Genomic DNA, 23,530 nt, shown 5'->3' on the forward strand with positions numbered 1-23,530 from the left:
TCTAAAAACACCCACACACACCCAGAACAATTTAAATGAAAGCTTTCTAAAAGCAGAGAGCTGGATTTGATGGCCTTTGGAAATCTGTCAGCCCTGTAGTCACACATTGTTGGGATGCTGGTGACGGGATTTCAGCTACAGGTTGAATGAGAAGGCTTCTAAGGTCCCTTTTATATTCTAGGGTTCTGTGGTAGTTGCATAATAGCATACTACATAGAGGACTACACTTGAATTCTAGAAGACCTGAGTTCAAGTCCAGCCTCAGACACTTACTAGCTCTGTGACCCCAAGCAAGTCATTTAACCTTTGTTTGCTTCATTTTCCTCATCTGTAAAATGGGTATAATAATAGCACCTACCTCCCAAGGTTGTCATGAGGCTCAAATGAGATAATATTTGCAAAGAGCTTTGTAAGCCTTAAAGTTCCATGTAAGTACTAACTGTTATTAGATGTTATTATGAGAGACACAGCATGGGATTGCAGAGAGAATACTGTACTTCAGAGTCAGGTGAGACCTGGCTTCAAATCCCATTTCTGATACCAGCTGTGTGACCTTGGGCAATTCTGAGCCTCAGTTTTCTCATCTGTAAAATAGCACAGATCTCATAGTTTGTGAGTGTTATACAAGTGTGATCTGCCACCACCACCACCACCACCACCATCATCGTCATCATTGTCCCAGTGAAAGTGATAGAGTGCCACCTTCAGAGAAGGGAAGACTGAGGTTCAAGGTTCAATCTATATTCTATAACCCTGAGCAAGTAACTTTATCTCTCAATGTTCTAGGCAACCATCAAGGGCTAGCAGGTGCAGGAAGGTGTCACCTGCCCTAGTGGAAGGAGTGGCCTCATGTGGGAATTCCCTATAACGATGAAATCCCAGTCCAGTCCTTATCTCCAGCACTGACTTCCTAATCCACCATGAAGCAGAAAGAATGGATTTGTCATCAGAGCCCCCAAAGGGAATCCTCTGCCCTGGGACATAGCAGGGAAAGGTCCTTTGGCTGGGCAATCTTGATGGTGGCTTTTTTTCTTTTTAGAAGAAAGCAGCTAGGAACAGGTGAGCCCTCAACACCCAAGTCAGCACATGACTCAGTTTTGTTTTGTAGGTCTCTAATGCCCTTAGCACGTAGCACAGAGTTTACTGCCATCCCTGTGGATGTCTTGTCCCCATGAGGTGCAGTAATGTCTGGGTGGGCAGAGACTATTTCTTATCTAAACTTCGTATCTCCCCCAGCCTTGAGGTCAATGTGTAGCACACAGTAGGGCCTCTAACTCCACCCCACAACTATCTAAGGAGGGAGGGCCAGGTGAAGACTGAAGGCCTAGCTTCTCTGCCTCAGATCACCCTCTACCCCTTTCACAAAGTCACAGAACTGGGCTTCAGTAGCCACCCCAGTCCCAGAAGGACTCCCCACCATCACATACCAACAAGTTGTGGTTGGTGAGTCATTTCAGTCATGCCCAATTCTCTGTGACCCCTTTTGGGGTTTTCTTGGCAAAGATACTGGAATGATTTGCCATTTTCTTCTCCAAGCTCATTTTACAGATGAGGAAACTCAGGCAAACAGAGTTAAATGACTTGCCTAGGGTCACACAGCTAGGAAGTGTCTGAGGCCGGATTTGAACTCAGGTCCTCCTGACTCTTCTCATTTTGCTTTCTTCTTTCTGTTGTCTATCTTTGGCTCCCAACATCCTTGGCCTCCTTCAGTTTTATAATAACAATAACAATAATACCTAGCATTTATACACCACTTAAAGGTTTGCAAAGAACCTTAGATATATCTCATTTTATCTTCACAACAATGCTGGTAGGTAGGTGTTATTATTATTCCCATTTTACAGATGAGGAAATTGAGGCAGAGGTTAGGTACTTAAGTACTTGTTGAGCCAGTAAGTACCTGAGACAGGATTTGAAATCAGGTCTTCTTGACTCTAGGTCCACCATTTGATCTCCCCAGTTCCATAGTCCCAAGACGGGAAAGAAACACATTAGAAACTCACAATTCTCTCTAAAAGTGGCTAACAGCGACTCAGTATGAAATACTTTAAACTATCATTGATGTTCAAGAGATCCCAGTGAAGATCCCCAGAAGTTGCACCTAGCTGCCAGCAAGAATGAGATATACCAGGCAGATACAGAAAAAGCCGAAAATAAAGCTGGACTTGCTTTTAGTAATTTTATCAGCATTTTACATGAAGCCCAGGGAGAGAATCAACCCCTGCAAGGACACATTCCTTGGGCCCCTTCACTCCCTCACCAATTGCTAAATTGGGCCAAGGATGAATGTCCATGGCTCATTAGGTCCTGATGAGGCAGCATGGTACTATGAAGAGCACTTAGTCTCTGGAGTCAGGACCTGGGTTCAAACTGCTTACCTATGTGAGTGTCCTCCAGCAAGTCACTTGACCTCATTGGGCCTCAGTTTCCCTATCTGTAAAACAAAGGAGCTCGACCAGATGGCCTCTGAGGTCTCTTTCAGCTCTAAGTCAGTGAGCCGGAGGTGCCGGACCAAGGTTGTTCTAAATCAGTAACATCAGGCCATCCACACCAGGGTGTCAACAAACTCCCAAATGAATTGATTTCCTCTGTCAGCAGTGAACAGGTATCAAGCAGAGTCATGTTTTCTTTTGTATCTAAATATGTATTTGTGATGTCAAAATTGGAATTCTTCTAAGACATCAGACAAATAGGGGGCAGCTAGGTGGCGCACTAAATAGAGCACGGGCTCTGGAGTCAGGAGGACCTGAGTTCAAATCCGGCCTCAGACACATAAAAACTCACTAGCTGTGTGACTCTGGGCAAGTCTCTTAACCCCAATTGCCTCACTAAAAAAAAGAAAAGAAAAGAAATCAGACAAATAGGGATGGCCTGGGGTCAAGAGCCCTCTCTGTCTCTGCTTTTGGTTTTCAAACAGCCCTGGTTGCTCCAGACCCATTCTTTGTTGTTCAGCCTTAGCCTGGACCATCTCCCTTGCTCAGAAGCCTTCCTTCCCTCCTCTTCTCTGCCCCATCCAAATAGACTTTCTTGTATCTCCCTCTTTCCAGGCTCTGCTCTAAAACAGTGATTAACCAAATAACATGGTGCCATGGCTAGAGTGAAGAGTTTGGAATCAGGGAAACCCGGGTTCAAAGCCTGCCTCAGACACTAGCTGTATGACCATGGACAAGTCATTTCCTCATCTGCAAAATGGAAATAACACCCAAGGGGTTGCCGTGAGGCTCCAAAGAAAACATACTCATCGACTTTGCAAACCTTAACCCTAGAAGGACCAGGAGCACCAATTTATGCAAAAACATTACAATTTTACTTTAAAATAAAAAACTTCCTCCTATTAATTCTATTTTCCTTGCCTAATGGATAAAAAAAATGTATTATGTCAACTGGCAGAGCTTGACCTTCCAGGTATTCTTTAAGGTCACATAATAGCAGAAGTTATTACAGTACTTAGAACAATCACCTTCATTCATTCGGGTAGCACTTAAAAGTCTCTCACATGCAGGAATGAGAAGAGCTAACATTTATATGAAGCTTTGACATTTACAAGCCTTTCAAATATGACTTCATGTGATCCCCATAACAATCCAGTGAGGACTGGGAGTATTCTTATTCCCATTTTACAGATGAGAAAACTGAGGCAGAGGAAGGTTAGGGGACTTGTCCACAAATGATCTCAATGCCACTGGTAAAGAACTGTTCAGAGCCTGTACCTCCCTGGTTTATGCCTCCCTTGAAGTTGGCAACTTGGAGAATTCTTAAGCAAACCTTTTTCTATTAGTTCTGACATGGAATCTTGGGTGACCTTAGCATACTCATGGGAGGCACCTCTCTGGAAGAAAGTTTTTAAGAGTGAATATTCTACTGGGCCAAATGGCTCTTCTGTAATCCACCAAGAACAGCCCTTGAAGGGTCTTATTACCTCATTCACTATAGCTCTCAGCTGTTCGATGGAGGAGCTGAGACCTGCTATAGAAAAATGCCTGAGAAAGCCTGACTGTTTCCTTCTCAAATTTAATTAAGCAGGCTTTCAGAACAGGCAGACAAGGACCATTTTCATAAAGTGTTGGGATAGAGACTGCATCTGTGACTTCACTGGCAACAGAAGAGCAAGGGGAAGGAGAAGGGAAGAGGAGAAGATGGAAGGGAAAGGGATCAGAGAAAGGAAATGGAGGGAAAGGAAAGGAGAAAGGGAGGGGGAGGGAAGAGGGAGGGAGAAGGGAGGGAAGGAGGGGAGAGGAGAAACCATCTATCCACTATGCCACAGTGACTCAAAGATTTTATAAAGAATAATAAGTGGGCATATGGGTTTATAATTGTTATCTTTTCTTCTGTCTTTCTGTCTAATAACAGTAATTTCTATGATTTTTTTTCACTTGACATATCTTGAAAATCAGTCTTTCCCTAAGTGTTTTCAAAATCACCTTATCTATAATGGTCACTTTCATTTTATGGTTAGGAAATAAAATGGTTTTTGAGTTTCGGTGTCCCCTTTAACACGAGGCTTCATTGCCATCCCATAATGAGCAGCAAATCAGAATTGCACAACTTTTGTTTGTACAGCACCTGGAGACTGAGTCGTTTCCACAGAAACTAGTCCCTTTTTTGATTTGATTGCACAGTTTACTGAATAAGTGGAATCCCCCATAGCCCATCAGCATCACAAAATCAGCATGTACAAATAAGGTACCAAATCTGCCCTTCAGCGCTTCTCTCTCACACTTCCACTTTTGTTAAAAGCAGCCCCAACCCCCCAGTCATCCAGCTGGGAAAGTCCAGAGTCTGAGCTGACTCTTCCATAGCTCCCTGTACTCAGTCAATCGCCAGGTTTCCTCAAGTCCCGTGTCCACAATCTCTCCCATCTGCTCCTCTCCCTACTCATGCTACCATCATGCCAGCTCTTGCCCTTATCACCTTTCACCTGGATTACTAATGGATCTCTATGTTGCCAATCTCTCCCTCTCCATTCCCTGATTCCATCCCATTTCATACAGCTTTACAAATAATCTTCCTAGGTGAGGCATAGATCAACCATTCCACTCTGCTGATTAAATAACCTTCTTTGGCTCTATATCCCCACTAAGGATTAAAAAATCCACACCTTATCATCCTCTATAGTCTGGGTCCAGTCTACCTTTCCAACCTTATTTTACTTCCGCCTCCTTCAAACTCTCTGTGTTCCAGCCAGAACAACCCTCAGGAGAAATTCACCTGTGGCAATTTCTCCCCTTCCACTGCTCTCTCTCCCAGCCAGATTAAAGGACTCTTAGCTCTGAAATGGGCCATGCCTCTAAAGAAAAGTCATGACCCTTGCCTGGCTGAGGTAGGCTTGGGAAAAACTGGTACCATTCACATTCTGCAAGTAGGGGCCAGCTGAATGAGGCCAGAGGTGATGAGCCAGTCAGTGATAATGACCACCTGTTACACAAGTATGCGAAACATTTCACAAGTACCCCCAATAGATGAGATGTCAGATAACAACCTGCCCCCACACCACACCCCAAGTCCCTTTTAGATACATTAAGGAAGCACTTTAAAAAGTATCCTAACCTGAAAGGACTAATCTGAAAGAGAAATCTTTATCAGTCACTTGTTCTGAAACAGTCTCAATCAAAATCAGCCCAGAAAGGACTTCTCTGAAGTAACCAGATAGCGACCAGGAAAAGAAAAAGGCCTGGGGTCCTGGATGGATCTGCCAGGACCAAATTAGGGTAATGATCCTCCTAAAAAAAGGAAGTCCTTTCAGTTGCTTCAGTCTCTTTCGGTCATGTTTGGCCAGGTGCATTCCTTGAAGCAGGTGGTCAACAAAGGATCGATACAATTTTAATAAAATGATTCTCCAAGGGTGGGCTGTAAGTAACTAGTATTCTGTTTGATTAAACTAAATGGTTAACTGAACTGTCACATAAACTGAGGCCCTCTGATTATAAAACACTCCACTCAAGAACTTTGTCAATTGAGACTTCAAAGTGACTTGTATGATTTTTGAATGTGTCCAATGTGAGAATTTGTTTTGTGTGACCATGCGGAGTTGGCACAGGGGTTTTCTTTTTCTTTGTCCACTGGGAGAGGGAAGTGGAGGGGAAAAGAGAAAAATGAATTGAATTGAAAAAAAAAAGGAAATTTAATTTTTTTTTCAAAGTAAGAAGTCACTTGCATGGACAGATGTCTGAAAGTATGAGAATGTCAGTTTGGACATTTCTTCCTCAAGCACAATGCTTGAATTTAGAATGATAAATTAAGGAAAAATTATTTCTGGCAGGTGTGTGCCTACAACACAGAGTACAATTTTTTTTTCCTTTGAAACTACTGATACCCCGAAAGCAAAGGAAGTAACAGCAAAACCAGAGAAATTAAACATTAAAAATTCATTCATTCTTTCATTCAACAAACATTTCTCAGTCACTTACTATGGTTCAGGTGTTGTACTCAAACTTCTTGTGGGGCACAGAGCTGTATAAACAGCAATCTTTGTTCTCAGGGAGTTTATAATAAAGTAGTGAAAGATTAACAGACATTGCCTAGACTTGTAGGTATTAGAGTCTGTTACTTTATTTTAAAAACACATAGAGGCAGCTAGGTGGCACAGTGGATAGAGCTCTGGCCTGGGAGTCAGGAGGACCTGAGTTCAAATCTGGCCTCAGACATTTAACACTTACTAGCTGTGTGACCCTGGGCAAGTCACTTAACCCCCATTGCCTCACAAAACACACACACACACATAACACAGAGAGGAAGGTGCAAGTGGAGACATCACCTGACTTGGAGTCAAGAGACAAAGGTTCAAAACTGACCTCGTGCTTATTAGCTATTTACCCTCTCTGTACCTCAGGTTTCTCATCGGTATAACGGGACTTCTTTGCTCTGCTTACCTCAAAGGATCACATCATGTAAGCCTTAAAGCACGGCTTCTTACACTTTCTTGTGTTATGGACCTGTTGGGCAGTCTCTGATTGTTGAGACTGGAAGAGGCCAAAATCACTTCCAATTGAGATTTCACATGATTTAAGGAAGAATCTTGGAAGTCATCCAATTACTTCATTTTACAAGTGAAAAAAAAGAAAATCCTAAATCCAAGGGATGGGAGCTAACTTGCTCAAGGTCCCCTAGAAAGTAAAGAGCACAAAGTGGGATCTATAATCAGGTCCTACTGCTCCCAATACAGCCCTGTCTCTTCCAGTCTCAATAATCAGGAAAGGAAGATCGTAGGATCAGAGACTGAGAGAAGGACACCATAGAAGCCATCTACTCCAAAGCCTTTCAGTAAGCAGATAAGGAATCTGAAGGAATCTGAATGTCCCACAGGACATCTAATGGCTTCCTCAAGGTCACAAAGCAGAAGGAGCAAAGTTGGGAATTGAACTCATTCTTCTTAGTCAAGTCAGCAAGCTTTCCTCAGCACGGCATGAGAGGCAAGCACTCTAGCCTAAGGACTGTTTGGATTTCCATGGACAAAGGGTGACAGTGAAGAAGGCACCCCAGCTAGAAACTGCTGAATTCCCAGCAAGAGGTCTGGATCTGCTAGGGCTCAGGCTTTGGGTGGGGCAGTGATGAGTTAGTGGAAAAGGCTGATTGGGAGCAGACTGTGGACAATCTGGATGGGATCATTTAGTGTAAACATAAACAGCCCCACATACCTCAAGGCAGGCTCCTCTCTGGAAGCAAGAAGCAAGAATTCAAAAAATAAAAGTTGAAAAAGTATGCCTGATTTCTTAAAAGTTATTTCTGTTTTAGTTATATCAAAAGGTCCAAAAGTCATCTCCCAGGATCCACTACCCAACCCAGTCATCCCAATATCCATTCAGGATGGCTGGGTTTTTTAAGGAAAATCTGCTGTCACCAGGGGCATACACCACCCCCTTGCTGTTCAGTGGCTCACAGCTTGGATGAGATGGGAAGGAATAAACAATGCTATTCCTTCCTGTCACAGGGAAGACCACTAAGCCTCCTAAGGTCCTCTGGGACTGACCATCTGCCCTGCCTCCATCCCCTGAAAGCCCTCATCACAGTCATCAGACCTTCTTTTACAATCCAAGCACCCCAGGGCATCCTAAGGTCAGCTGCAGGGAGCTTTCTCATCTGTCCAGTGGATAAACTTTATTGGAATGTTCTCTCCCCCAATTAAGAGTAGGAGCTCTTTGAGAGCAGGGACAATCTCAATTTTCTGTGTGCATCCTCATTGCTTAGCACAGTAGGTGGCATAAAATAAGGACTTATTCAAAATAAAGACAAATTTATATTCATTCAACAGGTAGTTGTTTTCAAAAATCCTCTAGTCAAAGAAGGCTATCTCTAGTCATTAACCTTAAAGATACAGAAGAATCTTTATCTTGAGTCCCTAGGTACAGAAGTCATAATTGCTATATAAGGAATATTTATTAAGCACCTATCGTGTTTAGGGCAGGATAGTGTGGTAGAGAGAGAATCAGCCTAAATTCAGAAGAACATGGGTTCAAATCTCACCTCTGACACTTGCTAGCTGTGTGGCCCTGGGCAAAGTCACTTAACCTGGAATTGCTTTAGGAACTCTAGGACTGAAAGTTGCAAAGAAAGTACTTGTATACATTGAGAGAGAAAGCTTCTCTTCAGGGAGTTTCCAATTGCCAATGAAAACTCAAGTCTAACCCCTATCCTCAAGGCCCAAGGTTTAAATCATAGAGATGGTCACTTATTGGGAATACAAAAATAAAAAAATTAAAACAAGGCCCTGTCCTCAAGGAGCTTACATTCTGCAGAGAAAATTTTTCTCATCATGGCACCAAGTGACTATGGATTTTCAAACGCTTTCGAGGAAGACCACAAACTTTGCCATACTCATCCTACCAAGTTCGAAAGGATTTAAGTACATGCCCAGGGACGTGAGGAGAATGAATGAAAGAGAATGAGTCAGGGCAATAACCCAAGCAATGAAATCACTGGCTCCCCAAAGAGCTGGCATAATTGATACCGGTAACTGCGATAGTAAGTCATTAAGAAAAAGGTTGTTGCATTCATATACTCTGCTTAGGAAGGCAGGAAATGTGTATCACTTCATAGAAGTCCTTACATCAAAAGTGGTTAACATTAAAACAAGAATGAGGTCTTGAAGGGCCCCCATGTTCAACAACCTATAAATATCATCAACATTTCTCCAAGAAGCCAGCTGCACTCCACTCCCATATAAAGTATGGCACCTACTTACAATTTCTTTCCCGAGACAGAGGATGAGATTAAAGGCTAAGCTTTAAAGATGTGTGAGAAAGTTGGGTGAAAGGCTTCTTTTGGTGCATCCACCATGGAGAGCTTAGACTTCATTGAGCCCAACTCAACTCCCTCATTTTGCACATGAGGAAACTGAGGCCCAAAGAGGCTAAATGACTTGCCCAGGGTCACAGAGTTCGGTGTGAGGCTAGATTTGAATCCAGGTCCTCCTTCCTCCCAGTCCAGCACTCTGTCCACGTCAGCCCATTGCCTCTCAGAATCATAGAATGTTAAAGCTGCCACTTGGTCAGCCTCCCTGCCCTTGGCAGGTGAAGAAATTGAGGCTCAGGATAAGTCAAGTTGACAAGGACCATAGCATTAGTTAATAACTTAGCCAGGCCAGAATCGAGAGTGTCCATGGATTCCCAGTTCAGTTCACTCTACAATGTTTCTTTAGGTTTTTTGGTTTGTTTGTTTTATAGGTTCTGGTAGTGTTTGAATGGGATACTGGGACTTCATCCAGGCCCTAAAGGATAGGTTCAATTTTTGGTGGGCAGAGGGGAGGATAAAGGCAGAAAAAATGAATGAGCAAAAGCAAGGTTTGTGTGGGAAGCAGAATTGGGGGAATGGTACAGTCATAAGCCAGCCTGACTCAACTGAGGGACAATGGAGGAGTAGAGAGAAAGATTGGCTAGAGTGGACCTATGTCACAAAGGGCCTTTGATGTTGGCCAGGAGTTTGACCTTGATGTGGTAGTCCACACATTAGGTTACCAAGCTAAACAGTGAGGTGAAAACAGTGAGGCTGGAGTGAATAGAAGGAATCCAAGAGGGGAGAAGTGAAGGAAATGAGACAGCTCAGCATCACAGATGGGCATACATCTAGAGTTGGAAAGGACCTCAGAGGTAATCACATCCAACCTCCCCACTTTACAGAGCATGAAACTGAGGCCTAGGGAGATTAAGTGACTTGCTCAGAGTCACTTCGTAAGTTATTATGATGATACAAATATGAGATGATGAGACAGCCTCAGTGATACGGGAGAGGCAGAGATGAATCCAAGAAGAAATGATAGGCAGCCATGATTCCAAAGGATCAATGAGGAAGGAAGCTGTCCTCTCCTATGAGGGAAGAGATCAACTAAAAATGCCAAGTGAGACCCAAATCTGGGGTATTGCCAATGGGGAAATTTATTTTGCTCAACTACGTATATTTGTTACAAGAGCTCTGTCTTCCTTTTCCCCCAGTGGGGATGAAAGCAGGAGGGAAAGCAAATAAATGCTTGATAGCTGAAATATAGAGGGGTGTGTGTGTGTGTGTGTGTGTGTGTGTGTGTGTGTGTTTAAATGAAGAAATGGTAGGACTTGATGACATGCCACAAGGATGAGATGACAGAGCAGGCACATAGAACATGATTCCAGTATTTTAACCTTGGAGGGACATCTCTCAACTGGACCATACATCCCCGATTCTTAAACAAGGGCTAGCTACTCTGCTGATATGTGTGAGCCCATGAAACTGGAAGCGAGCTGAGCAAAGGAGCTGGTTTGGGAGATGGAGCAGGCAGAAAATGAAATCAGCTTTGGATGGGAATGGTTTGAGGTGAACGTGAGGCAACCAAGTAGAAACATCCTGTGGACCATTGGAAATGCAGGGAGGGGGGGAGCGGGCGGGGAGGAGTGGGGGGAGCATACAAAGCAAAACTGGTGATAGAAATTCAAGTTTAGTCCAGGAATAGGGAACCTGTAGCCTCGAAGCCACATGTGGTCTTCTACGTCCTTAGGTGAGGCCCTTTGACTGGGTCCAAGTTTTACAAAACAAATCCCTTTATTAAGGGGATTTGTTCTGCAAAGTTTGGATTCAGTCAAAGGGCTGCCTCTGAGGACCTAAAGGATCACATGTGGTCTCGAGGTTGCAGGTTCCCCACCCCTGGACTAGTCAAGGGTCCAAGTATTCTAGAAATCAATTTGGAATTATGCTGAGAAAGTGATTAAAATGTCCACAGCCTTTACCCAGAGATCCTACTGCTAGGCATATGCCCAAGGAGGTCAAAGACAGTTAAAAAAAAAAAAAGGTCCCATAGGCAATAAAATATTTATGTGGTAGCAAAGAACTAGAAATACTGTAGATAGCTATCAGATGGAGAATGGCTAGGAAGGTGTGGTACATGAATGTAACAGAACGATACTGAGCTGTAACAGCTGACAGAAATTATGCAAAATGAAACAAAAACCAGGAAAACAGTATTTACATTTACTAATGTAACATAAACAACAAAATCAGAACTGAATGCATCGTTATAATGACCCAGAGCCTGACTCCAAAGAAGAGATCTGAAATTTTATCTCCCTCCTTTTTTTTTTTCTTTTGCAGAGGTATGAAACACTGTATATTTTATCAGATGTAGCTAATAGATTGGGGAGTTCTGCCAATTTTTTTTTCTTTTTTCTTTTTTTTCTTTTTTTCTTCATTATAAAGGATGGCTATGTTGAGAATAGGTAAGGATATGAAAGGAAATGAAAGAAATCTGAAAACAAAAGATATTTAAAAACATAAGAATTCAAATCACAGTATCTTACAGTAGAAAGGTGCTTTGAGACCATCCAATATTAATTTTCTCTATGTTTTAGAATTACAGAGCAAAACGGTAAACAGTAAATTGATTTTTAAGGGAATCGGTACTGAAACATTGAAAGTGAACCCTCCTTCAAAATGGATACACAAAAATGTAAACACACATATGTATATACAAGTGCAGTGTGAAATGTTAAAAGTCTTTTAAAAAAAACTTTTAACCTTTTTTTTTTCAGGCAATCCTCATTTTTCAATCAAATTTCTATTTACCACTTGAATGAATGTATTATCTTATCAATGTGGGTACTCCCTCCTGAAATGTATATTGCAGCCCATACACTCCTTCATCACGCTGTGCAGCTCCTAGCCATGTCTTGCCTCTAAAGTCTGTCTCCGTCACACTGCACTTAAATTCTGAGGAAAAGGCTATAGTCAGAACTTCTATCAATACAAGGATCAGTCTTAACTCGGGAGGAGTGACAGTGAGATTCTTCCCTACTCTTTGTGGGGAATGAACTCCAGGGACCAAGTGAGGCCCACACTGTGTGACTTCTTTTTGCTTAATTCTACTTCTTTCTTATACTTCCAAGGGAAGATTCCATGGCGAAAGAGGTGTTATTCAGAACCAACAGTGATTTTTAAAAGCAGCAATAAAACTGGGAGGGGGGGAAGTCATTTTTTTTTTTAATTTATGCCCAACGCTTGCACATGAGACATTTGATTCATGAATTTTTATAGGCCATGAGCCCAAGGATGATCTGAACAAAATCATTTCATAAACATAAAGTTATTTACCAGTTAAAGCAATACAAGTTTAATTATTAGTTTAACCATTTTTGGACATGTTAGAATTCTAGAATTTCTGGACCAGAAGGACATATCTCAACTGGCCCACACATTTCCCCCGATTCTTAAACAGAGGCTACTCTGTTGATTAACTCCAATTTGTTTTGGATACACAAGTTGTTCAGATGTTACCTCCCCCCATTAGACTGGGAGCTCTTTGAGAATACAGGCTAGTTTGGGGTTTAGGTTTTTTGTCTGGTTTTGGTTTTTAGGTTATTTTGCCTTTCTTTGTATCCCAGTACTTACCACAGTACACGGCATACGATAGGTGCAGAGTCAATGCTTCTTCACTTGATTTGATTATTTCCTAAACATTAGTAGGGGATGTTCTCATTTTAGATTCTTAATAGTGGCAGACCGATTGGAATCTTTAAATCTAAACACAAGTCCCCTAACCATAGATAAGCGATGATATCATAGATTTTCTAAAATACCAACCTTAAAAGTCATTTGGTCTATATCTCTCATTTTATAGATAAGAAAACAAACCTATATAGATACACATTACATGTGTCCACATATATGCATATTTAGTGTACATATATATGTATAATTATGTATGCATACATATATACTTATATATGCATACTTAAATATACTTAAGTATATATATTGACTATAAGTGTGTATGGAATACATATTGAATGTATGTATATTTGAGTGCTTTATATGTATACTGTTTCTATATAGTGCACATATCTAATATGTGTAAATGTATATTATATATGCATAGTGTTGTTAAAAGAGGATTTTTAAGATCTAAAAATAGTTAACAATTGACATAACTATCTCCATTTTGTTCCATATTTGGCATTTGTTGGATTGTTTTTGCAGAAAACTCTACAAGAGGGACTGTTTAAAGCAAAATATTTCAATATTTCCCTTCTTCCTCATCATTAAATGAAAGGAAACTCAAGAAGACTTAATAGCTCAAGGCAGTGGTCAGTCTCCTTCTCTTTATCTTAGCTGATGAAGCACTTAGTAGGAACTTAACACATGCTTTGGTTGCTAACATTTATTGGTAGTAATGAGCAAGGACTCTGAAAATTCTCAAAACTGTGTATTGTGTAAGTGCGTGTGTATGTGTGTGTGGTGTATATATTCAGTGTATGCATATATGTAGTGTGTATATAATGCATGTACATGCAGATATCTTGTGTGAATAAACATACATAGCATGTATATATTAAATGTATATATTAAGTTTTGTGTATATATTGTTGGTATAGCTCATATATGGCAAGTGTAGTGTGAGAATATCTATAGAATATACATGTCAAATGTGTTATGTTGTATAGATATATAATGTGTTTATATAACTCATATATAGTGTGTATAGTGTGAGAATACACACACACACACACACACACACAAAGTACATGTACATGTACATGGAGACACCTAGGTGCTACAGTGGATAGAGCACTGAGCCTGGAGTCAGGAAGACCTGAGTTCAAATCTGACCTCAGATAGCTGTGTTACCCTGGGCATGTCACTTAATGCTGTTTGCCTCAGTTTCCTCACCTGTAAAGATGAGTAGAAGGAAATGGCAAACTACTCCAGTATCTCTTCTAAGAAAACCCAAAATGGGGTCATGAAGAGTTGGACATAACTGAACAGCAAAAGCAAGCTTGCATGAGTATAGTGTATAATATATTATGTACATGTATCTAGTGTGTATATGTTGTGGGAATATATCTAGTATGTGTGTACACACTGTGTGTATATAGCACGTATGAATGTATGTGTGTATTATCTGTGTATCTGTGAGTAAAGAGGTAGAACCCAGGATCAGGTTACATCAACAAAGAGGCTGCCATAGAAACCACCAGGCTGCCGCAACACTGTTGCTCTCATTGGCCTAGAGCCTGAGAGCTCCCTGAGGGATTCAGAGACATTATTACCATGTGAGCTGGCTACAGAAACTAACGTGAAGATGGAAAGACCCAAAGAAAACATTGTTAATGAAATGTATCCCTTCGACAGAGTCTAAAGGTGAATAAGAAAAACCCAAGCCAACTGCCCTCTGTCCTACAGGGCTCCACTTTCCTTGGCCTGGAGCAGCGGCCCCGTCAGACTGACCATGTTCCCAGGTTCAGTCAGTCCAGGGCTATTTCTAACTCTCTCCTCGGGCAAAAGTCCGAGGAGCACGAGGAGTTTTCTGACAATCCCTAAGGGCCCTTCCAAATCTAACAGCCTCATTTTGCAGATGAGAAAACTGAGACCAAAGGGGCAGTGACTTGAAGCCTAGAGGTTATTACAGTACTATTACCATCCTCCTCCAGAGATAGACAAGCTTCCGGTAAACAGGAATTGTTTCATCTCACCTTTGTTCTGCCAGCACCTAGCCATGCCCTACCCTATCATCAGCATCAATTAATGCTTATGTCAAGAAATACATGACTGATAACCTTAAGATACTCAGAGCTATTCCCCATGAAACTGGCCAAAATGTCCATTTTTAAAGCTATATGGGATCAGTTGTCAGGTTGGGAATAGAGAACCTCTAAAATTAAAGGCAACTGATTGAAAATCTTTGGACCATCCACCGAAAAATAAGAAACTTGAAAGGCAGTTTTACATAGCGGGGAATTATTCTTCATGCCCAGTCAATCATCATGCATGTTACCACCCCAGCAGATATCTCCAGAAAAAAAAGCTTATCTCTCTCAGGGAGGACTGCCAAGGTAATTTCACAGAGATCCTTCATTAAAAAAGCAAAAGAAAACTCAAAGTTTCCACTCACGGTAACAGGAGAACTGATTTGCCTTTGTGTGGCCGCTGAAGTAGGGATACAGGAACAATAATGAAAGCATTATGAATACTCTACTGGGACACTTTCACCTGGATCTCTAGCTGGCCGTACAACATTGAGGAATGTACCATGAAACTGAGGTTCACTTGGCCTTTTTCCCCCCTTGGTGACCTAAAATGAATTCTGTTTTAACAGTACGACATATCAAGATTAACTTTCATGAGATGGGATATGGTTGGAACCATTCCAAGCCCTGTTTTACAAATAAAAAAAAAATCTTCTTTGCTGCACTGGACAACATGAGTTAGTTTGTTTTTTAATGGGGAATGTGCTACATTGGGAAAAGTATTAACTCCAGAGTCAGAGATAGAAGATGGACTTAGGATTTCAATGGTGTAGTGAACTCCCAGATAAAAAGACTCCCTCTACCAATGCAGGTCAGCATTTCTCAATAATTTATAGTCTTAGAAAGGCACTTAGAATACTGAAAGGTTATGGGATTAGCCCAGCCAGCACGTGTCAGAGGGAGAACTTGAACCCAAATCTTTTTGGTTCAAGGCTGGCTCTCTATCCATTACTCTCTACCATAACACTGCCATGTCCAAGTCAAAGGATCTGGGTTCAAATCTTAGTTTAGCCATTTAGTATGCATGTAACTTGAAGCAAGTGACTATTCCTCTCTAGCCCCCAATTTTCTCATCCATAAAATAAGGAGGCCAGATATGTGTGTGTGTGTGTGTGTGTAGACAGACGGGATGGGTGACAGATAGTTAGATAGACAGGATAGATGATAGATGATGTATATAATAATACATACATATGTAAAGTTAGTATTGGGGTGAGATTTTTAAACAGTAATTCAATATAAGGCAAGTTCTACAATTCTGATGTCAATCTTGGCTGCCACCCTCAGGTGTTAAAGAAAAAGTCAGAACCAGTCTCACCAGTTTCTACTAAGTGAAACAACCCCAAAATACATAAAATACACAATTTGGAAGCAAACTGAGAAATTTTCTTCCCCTCCAGTGGGGCTGAGACAGAAGCCCTGACACCACTGGAAAAAGTCAGTCCCCACCCACTGTATTGAAATAGAAGAAACTTGCCTAAAAATTAAAGGAAGTTGGAAGGAAAATATCAGCTCACATGACCACAATGAGCTGTCCTGACTCTGGTCCCAAAGCCAGATGCTTGTGGGAGGGCTCACTTTTACACACAGAGAAGGAAAAGGAAGGGAGTGTTGGGGGAGCAGGGGAACCACCCAAATCACTGCCTCCAGGCCCTAACTGTATTTCCACTCAACCAAAGCAGATTAGTGAAGAAAGAAAAAGAAAGGAGGTGGGGGTAGTGAGAGGTCACCATGACAAAGGAATCCAAAAAAGGCAGGGATAATCCTAAACTTGTTTAAGTTTTCATTCCCCCTCTTTTTAAACAATTCACTGCCAGATGGTGGAAAGAGTCCTAAGTTGAGAGTCAGAAGATGGTTTAAATTCCAGCTCTGTGGGAGCCCACGGAGGGCAATTAATGTCTCCAGCTTCCAGTAACCTTCTCTTTAAAATGAAGGAGTGGGACAAGTTTATTATTTTTTTCTTTTTTTTTTTTAAGGCAATTGGAGTTAAGTGACTTGCCCAAGGTCACACAACTAGTAAGTGTCAAGTGTTTGGTCTGAGGCCGAATTTGAACTCAGGTCCTCCTGACTTCAGGGCCGGTGCTCTATCCACAGTGCCACCTAACTGCCCCGGGACAAGTTTATTATTAAGACCCCTTATTTCTTTAAATCTATGATCATTAAAGGGACAGGGGCAGAACTTGGGGTTTAATTAATACTGGAAACTCCCTGATGAGGAAACTCACTCTATCAATGAAAGTTGGCACCTTCTCTGCAACTGAGAGTCTCAGAAAGAACTGCCCAGAGCACTGGGAGGTTGTGACCTGCCCTAGGTCACACAAGCCAGTTGGTGTTTCTGGCTCTAAAACCAGCTCTCTAACCACTAAGCCATACTGCCTGTTCTTAAAATGATAATAAATATTAGCTGCATGGTCACTAAAACAATAAAAATCATTTGCTCAATTTTAATAATATTAAATAGGAGATTGGGAAAGGAAAGGAAAGGACGTTACCATGTTGGTTTCTGAGACGTAGGGAAAAGATGAACAGGACCTGCAAAGAAGAGAGTAATGTGACAGGTTAGTGTATCTTTCTTAAGGACCTAGGCATCCAACTCTCCCAATCTCCAGGAGAGGTGACCCTGTAGAGCTCAAAAGGACTGCGATCAATGCACATCCAAAGAAATAAGGCAGAGCTACCTTCATCCCTACATCTCCCCCACGGGACAGGCGGGGAGGAGACCAGGGGAGTGGCATCTGTAACTAAAGACTCGATCGAGGCACCGGCGTGGGGCCTCCGTGCGGAGGGAAGACAATGTGCTGCCCCGCCCTTGCTCCCCGCCCGAAGGGTATAAGCATTGGGAGAAATGTGGGGGTCACCTAGTCTTAGGATTTAGAGCTGGAAGCTCTAAAGGCCACCTAGGCCACCTGGGCCACCCCCGCCCCCGACTTTACAAAGAGGAAACTGAAGTCCGCAGAGCATTGATTTGCCCAGTTACACCGGCAGTGGCAAAGGTTGGATTTGAACCCGGGTTCACTCTTCTTCCCACTGGGTCATTACAACGTCCTTCTTTTGTAGAGGCGGAAGGAGCTCGCTCAAAGTCATACAGTTAGCAGATGGGTCCCCAGCTAGCGCTCTCTGCATGTCTCAATACCCCAGGGAGAACGTGGCCAGCCTCTGGACTCACTCTCTGTCTCCGAGATGACTTACCCTTGGTGTCTGGTTCTCAGACGTGCCCGGGGCTGGCGGGGCTGGCGGGGCTGGCGGGGCTGGCGGGGCTGGCGGGGCTGGCCGGGCTGCGCTGGGCTGCGCTGGGCTGCGCTGGGCTGGGCTGGAGGGGCGGCGGGGCCGGGATTCAGCAGCAGGAGCAGCGGCGGCAGCGGCAGGAGGAACGCGAGACGAGAGACGTGGCGCAGCAGAGGAGGACCCAGACTTCGCTCTGCCGGCCCAGCTACGGGATCGGTCCCACCCAGGACGTCGGCCCCGCCCCCGATCTCGGCTCCGGCCCCCGGCCCGGCCCCAGCCCCAGCCCCAGACCCACCTCCACGGGCGGGCCCGTCCCAATCTGCCCCGGCGCCTGCGCTTCGTCTGGGGCCCGGCTGGGCTGGGGCTACCGTGGAGCGGGGCGGGGACCTCCGCGATTCCGCTGAGGTGGCCGGGCCCCCGGCGGCAGGGATGGGGACTGCGAGGAGAGAAGTCCGAGGCCTCCCTCCCCCACACTGTACCCTCCCCTCTGTCTAGACACCCCTCCCCCCGCCGCCGCCGAAAATCCGAATTCTGGCCACCAACCCAGCTCCAAGGTCATGGAGGGTGGACAGGGACGCCCTTGACCGCCAGGGGTGTGGGGAGGGAGAAGCTTCCCAGAAGCCTCTTGTTACAAAAAGTTATTGAAAAGATTTCTCACTGGACCCTCGAGTTATACGGAGTTTGCAAAAATGCTCCCAGGGGACGCGGTGTACCGTCCTGGGAAGAACACGAAAATCCGTTGTGGCCTAGCTGGGGCATATAGGACAAGTCGCTCTTCTGTGCCTCAGTTTGCTCAGTTCTCTGCAACGAGAGGGACGGCTGGGTGAGATGATGTCTGGAGTCCTTTGCAGCTCCCAAGCTGAGATTCTACCTCTAAACTTGGAGGCTAAAGTCTTTTAATACTATCTTTTAATGTGTCCATCCACCCAATCATTTATAACCCTAGTGTTAAGGCTACAGGGCCAAATTAATAGCCTATAACCCTACGGTTAAAGCCAGAGGGCCAAACTAAACTCGGGAAGGGGTGGAGGAGGGAGGAGATGCAATGCTGTAAACCTCCCAAGGCTAGGGGCTGTCCAAAAGTGGGGTGCGCTGGCTTAGACCGTAGTGGGGTTCCTTCTCCCTAAAGGTTTCCAAGCAGAGACTGGGTAATCACTTTTAGAGTACATGGGAAAGAGAATTCTTGTTAAGGTGAGGTTTGGTCTAGGGGCCTGTGAAGACTTCACAATCTGAGGGTCGGTGTTTCTGTGACTCTCCTAGAGTGAGCTCAGTATGTCTATCTGGTCCAATCTTTTAATTTTACAGATGAGGAAACTAAGGCCCAGGGATGTGAAATTACTTGCCCAAGGTCATACTCAATCAAAAACCACTTATTAAGTGCTTACCCTAGCCAGGTGTTAGACTATTCAAATAGGTACCAAATGGCAGAGACTTTCCCTAATTAGCCCAGAAAACTTTTTTGTCACTTGTCACCACAGGAACATTCAAAGTTCTAATCAAGTGCTTAAGTCCCTAAGGAATTTCTATTTCATTCATGCTATGGTGTGAATGACAGAATGTTAACCCTACAAATCATTGTTTCCATTTTTTTCTGATTTTAAAACTTTTATGTTTAGTATAGTACAGTCTATGTGGTGGCAGACATGTTTGCACAAAGAGCTCAAATCAAAATTCAGAGTAAAAAAGAGCTCAAGGTTTACCCCCAAAGGGTCATTTAATACCTATGGCCATTTCATAGCAATTCTTCTCCTCCCCCGTTTCTCAGCACAGTGCACTGATTACCCTAATCATGGTACTAGTGGGGTGCCATAAGGGAAAAGTGGGGACTGTGGAAGCAGCTGGGGCTTTTCAACCTTTACAAGGGTTCCCTTCCCACCCCACAAATGGTGGGAGGAGGAGGAAGACCAAGCCCTTATTAAATCATTCCCTTACCCACCACACAGGAGGGTCTAGGCTAAGGGAAGGCCTAGGGCAGAGGCATTGCAGGAGAGCTTTACCACACTCCATCAGCTGGTGGAAGCATGTGGTGGCACTGTATGAACTGTCCCTCCCTACTGCCCCAAGCCCACCACCTACCCCAGGCACTCTGGCCCCTTTCACCAAAGTCCAGCAATTAGGGGAAGGGTTCTTTCTAGTCACCGTAGGATACCTCTGGATAATAAAGTGTGTACACCAGTCACAAGGAAGCTACAGTGTGAGCTCTATGTCCACGTGCTTTCTTGAGCATTGTCAACTTGGATTCAAAGGTTAGGATAGTAGTGTCCTGGACTTGTAGAGGCACACACCATGCTCTCTATGCAGTGACACCATGGGCAGCTCCTGTTTCCTTCTGCAAGCTAGTAGTGTCTACAATGCATGGCCATTGCCAAACATCCTGCCACAACCTTATCAGCAAATTTTAAAAAATACATACCAATGAAACGATAAGAACCAGCCACCACCACCCCCCAACACACACACACACACACACAATGCTGCTTGCTCTTGGTATGTAGGGGAGTATAAGCTCCCCACCTGCCCCGAGGAGGAGCAAAGGATGATGAGATACTCAACTCCCACAACCTGGTTTGTTTCCTAACCTCATGTTAAAGACTCCTAGTGAAATCGCCAGTGAGATAGAAAATAAAGGTCACTCTATTTTATTATAATCTCTGTAGTCTCCCATTTATCGATGTTCCCAAGGGAGATGAGCCAAGCCTCTCTGGCTTCAGGTGCAGGAGTCCCGCCCAGAGGAGAAATCCCGCCCAGCTGCGCTTATCACACAAACAGTTCAGGGAGCCCCTGCTTTAAGTGGCTCCAAGGTTCACAGGCCTAGTTTCCTCTTCTGGTCGAACTAGGCATCAAACCTGGCTAGTTCGTAGTCCATGTACCCAAACTCTAGAGAGGAAATTTCGGCTTGTATGACTGCCCAAAGTCCCCCTAAGAAATGGGACGCCAAGGCAAACCTGTTGATCTCTACCAACATTTCTCCCTCCATTCTGCACTTCCCTCCCTTGCTGGGATTTTCGAATCCCTTTTGGAAGGCAGCCGAGTAGCTGGAAATGAAATGGAGCTGTTGTTCCTTGGAAGGTACTTCAGTATGTGGGCTCTGAAAAACGGGTACTTTTCGTAAGTGTAGCCATAGGTCCATTCACAGAAGTGTTTGCCGATGTCACAGCCTCTGTAATTGTAACTGCTGGATTCACAGTCGATGAGCATCAGCTGTGGCTTTTCCCAGCTCTCCCTGCGTTCCAGCAAGACAATGTTCCCTTCTTGACAGCCATTATGGCAAAACACCACTGGAGAGACAGTTGATTCCAGCAAAGACCTTAGACTTCCCATTTCCAAAGGCAGGTTATAACTGAGGACTTGGTTGAGTTTTTTAACTCGACATTCTCTGGTGAATTTAATTGTCAGAACTTGATCTAAATATTTCTCCATGGTTCCAAAAAGCCATTCGGGTTCTTTACTGAAGGGCATCTTCATGCCATGCACCCGGCCATTTTCTCCGCTATTTCCACAGAGATGTGAGGCAAACTTAACTCCTGGGAGTCTAAGCGGCGGCTGCGGATGACCTGCTCCAGGCCGCCTTGTGGGAAGATCCCGTAGACCTTTGGGCCCAGGGACCTCTCGGCCAGGACGGCCGACTTGACACTTTCCCGCTCCGCCACTTCAGCCCCTGGTCCGGCCTGCTCGCTCCGGGCCTGCCCGGCTACCTCTGGATCCCAGGCCCTCGTCTGCAGCTCGGCTCCATACAGGCGCAGAAGCACGTGGCGGGGCTCGTCCGAGACGCCCTGGACACTGTCCGGCAAGGAGCAGAGGAAGAGCAGGTTGCTGAGGCCGCCGTGCACGCGGAGCTCAGCCCCGGACAGAGCCTTCCAGGCTCCGGGCAGGAACTCCCGGCACCAGCCATAGGCCTGGCTGCGGGGGCGGCGGGCGGCAGCGGAGGCTGGAGCGCGGTCTTCCGGGGTGAGGCACGAGTCTGAGAGAACGTGACCTGAACAAGGTCACACAAGAGTAAGTAACAGAGCTCGGATTCCCAAGGACAGTCAAAGGACTCTCGAGTGGGTGGCAAACGTCGGGGTGGGGGTGATGTTTTGAGCCACTGATTTTCCCGGTGTCCTTCACCCATAAGCAGACCACAGATCAACAGCTCAGCACCCTACTTTGGAAAAATGGCCATTTCCTCTACCACGTTGGTGCTGAGGATAGAAATAAAGCGAATGGGAGAATTTAAGCAAGACAGAACACAGACTGGGTCAGGTCTAAACCCGCAACCTCAAATTGAATAAATGAATAGTATTTGATAGGCCTTCATTATGTTGAAGAAAAACAAGCACTCTGCTTGTTTATCATTAACTTACTTGTCAGAAAGGTTTATTGATTATCTAAATCCAAGGATCTCTCCTTAAAAATCCAAAGGAACAGTTATTGTCTCGATTTTTAAAATCTCTCTGACCCAAGCATTTCCACATACAATGTTATAGTAATAATAAAACAGACAAAATACTCCAGAGAAAGATTAAAGTTTAATAGAGACTTTTCACTAAATGCCACTACAGAAATATTACTGTGCAGAGATGCTTTCTTCCTAGAAAACCAAGGTCTAGTCCAGGGCATATGGTTCTCCTAGTTTAATTAAAGAACAGTATTTCCACTTCTTTTGCCTTCGTTCCTTTTTGTGTGTGTGTGAGACAATTGGGGTTAAGTGACTGGCCCAAAGTCACACAGCTGGAGCTGAACTCAGGTCCTCCTGACTCCAGGGCTGGTGCTCTCTCCACTGCACCACCTACGTGCAGACATTTCCACTTCTAGTTCAGTTACCATAAACAGTTTTTCATTATACCAACTGATTAGGTCTTTGAAAAGAATTTAACTTCCAAGACAATTCCAAAGAACTCATGATGAAAAATGCTATCCACATCCAAAGAAAGAACTGATAGACTCTGAATGCAGATCAAAACATACTGTTTTCACTTTTTTTGTGTTTTTTTTTCCCTTTTGGTCTGTTTCTTCTTTCACAACATGACTAATATGGAAATAAGTTTCACATGATTGCACACATATAACCTATATCGAATTGCCTACTGTTTTAGGAAGAGGGGGGTGAAGTGAGGGAAAATTTTTGGAACTCAAAATCCTGCAAAAATGAATGCTAAAGATTGTCTTTACATATAATTTGAAAAAATACAATAGTATTAAAAAGAAAACAGAAAACGAAAAATGAAAAAAGAAAAGACTATAACTAAAATTTTTAGACCAGGACATTGTCCCTTTGGAATGTGATTAAGTACAGATAACATTTGAGACCAAGGATGTCAGGCATTGTAGTATTTTCCAAGGATGAG

General features: G+C 43.7%; 2 protein-coding genes across 2 annotated transcripts in view; both read right to left on the reverse strand.

Moving 5' to 3' along the window:
• Positions 1 to 18,266, reverse strand: part of ANXA5 (annexin A5) — a 55,606-nt gene extending 37,340 nt beyond the window's left edge. The window contains exons 1-2 of the mRNA XM_027853748.1: positions 18,168 to 18,266; positions 17,471 to 17,510 (exon numbers count right to left, since the gene is read on the reverse strand). Coding sequence (XP_027709549.1) covers positions 17,471 to 17,473 — 3 coding nt within the window. The 5' untranslated portion in view covers positions 17,474 to 17,510; positions 18,168 to 18,266. The remainder of the gene's footprint in view (positions 1 to 17,470; positions 17,511 to 18,167) is intronic.
• A 591-nt stretch (positions 18,267 to 18,857) lies between these two features.
• LOC114036971 (choline kinase alpha-like) lies at positions 18,858 to 22,314 on the reverse strand. The gene is given in 6 exon segments (XM_027853769.1): positions 18,858 to 19,004; positions 20,136 to 20,169; positions 21,050 to 21,284; positions 21,287 to 21,679; positions 21,682 to 22,164; positions 22,209 to 22,314. Coding segments are annotated over 6 exon segments (1,398 nt in total).
• Between the last annotated feature and the right edge of the window lie 1,216 nt (positions 22,315 to 23,530).

The sequence above is a fragment of the Vombatus ursinus genome, unplaced genomic scaffold (assembly GCF_900497805.2).
Source record: "Vombatus ursinus unplaced genomic scaffold, bare-nosed wombat genome assembly UNPS02010193.1, whole genome shotgun sequence".
Taxonomy (NCBI): Eukaryota; Metazoa; Chordata; class Mammalia; order Diprotodontia; family Vombatidae; genus Vombatus; species Vombatus ursinus.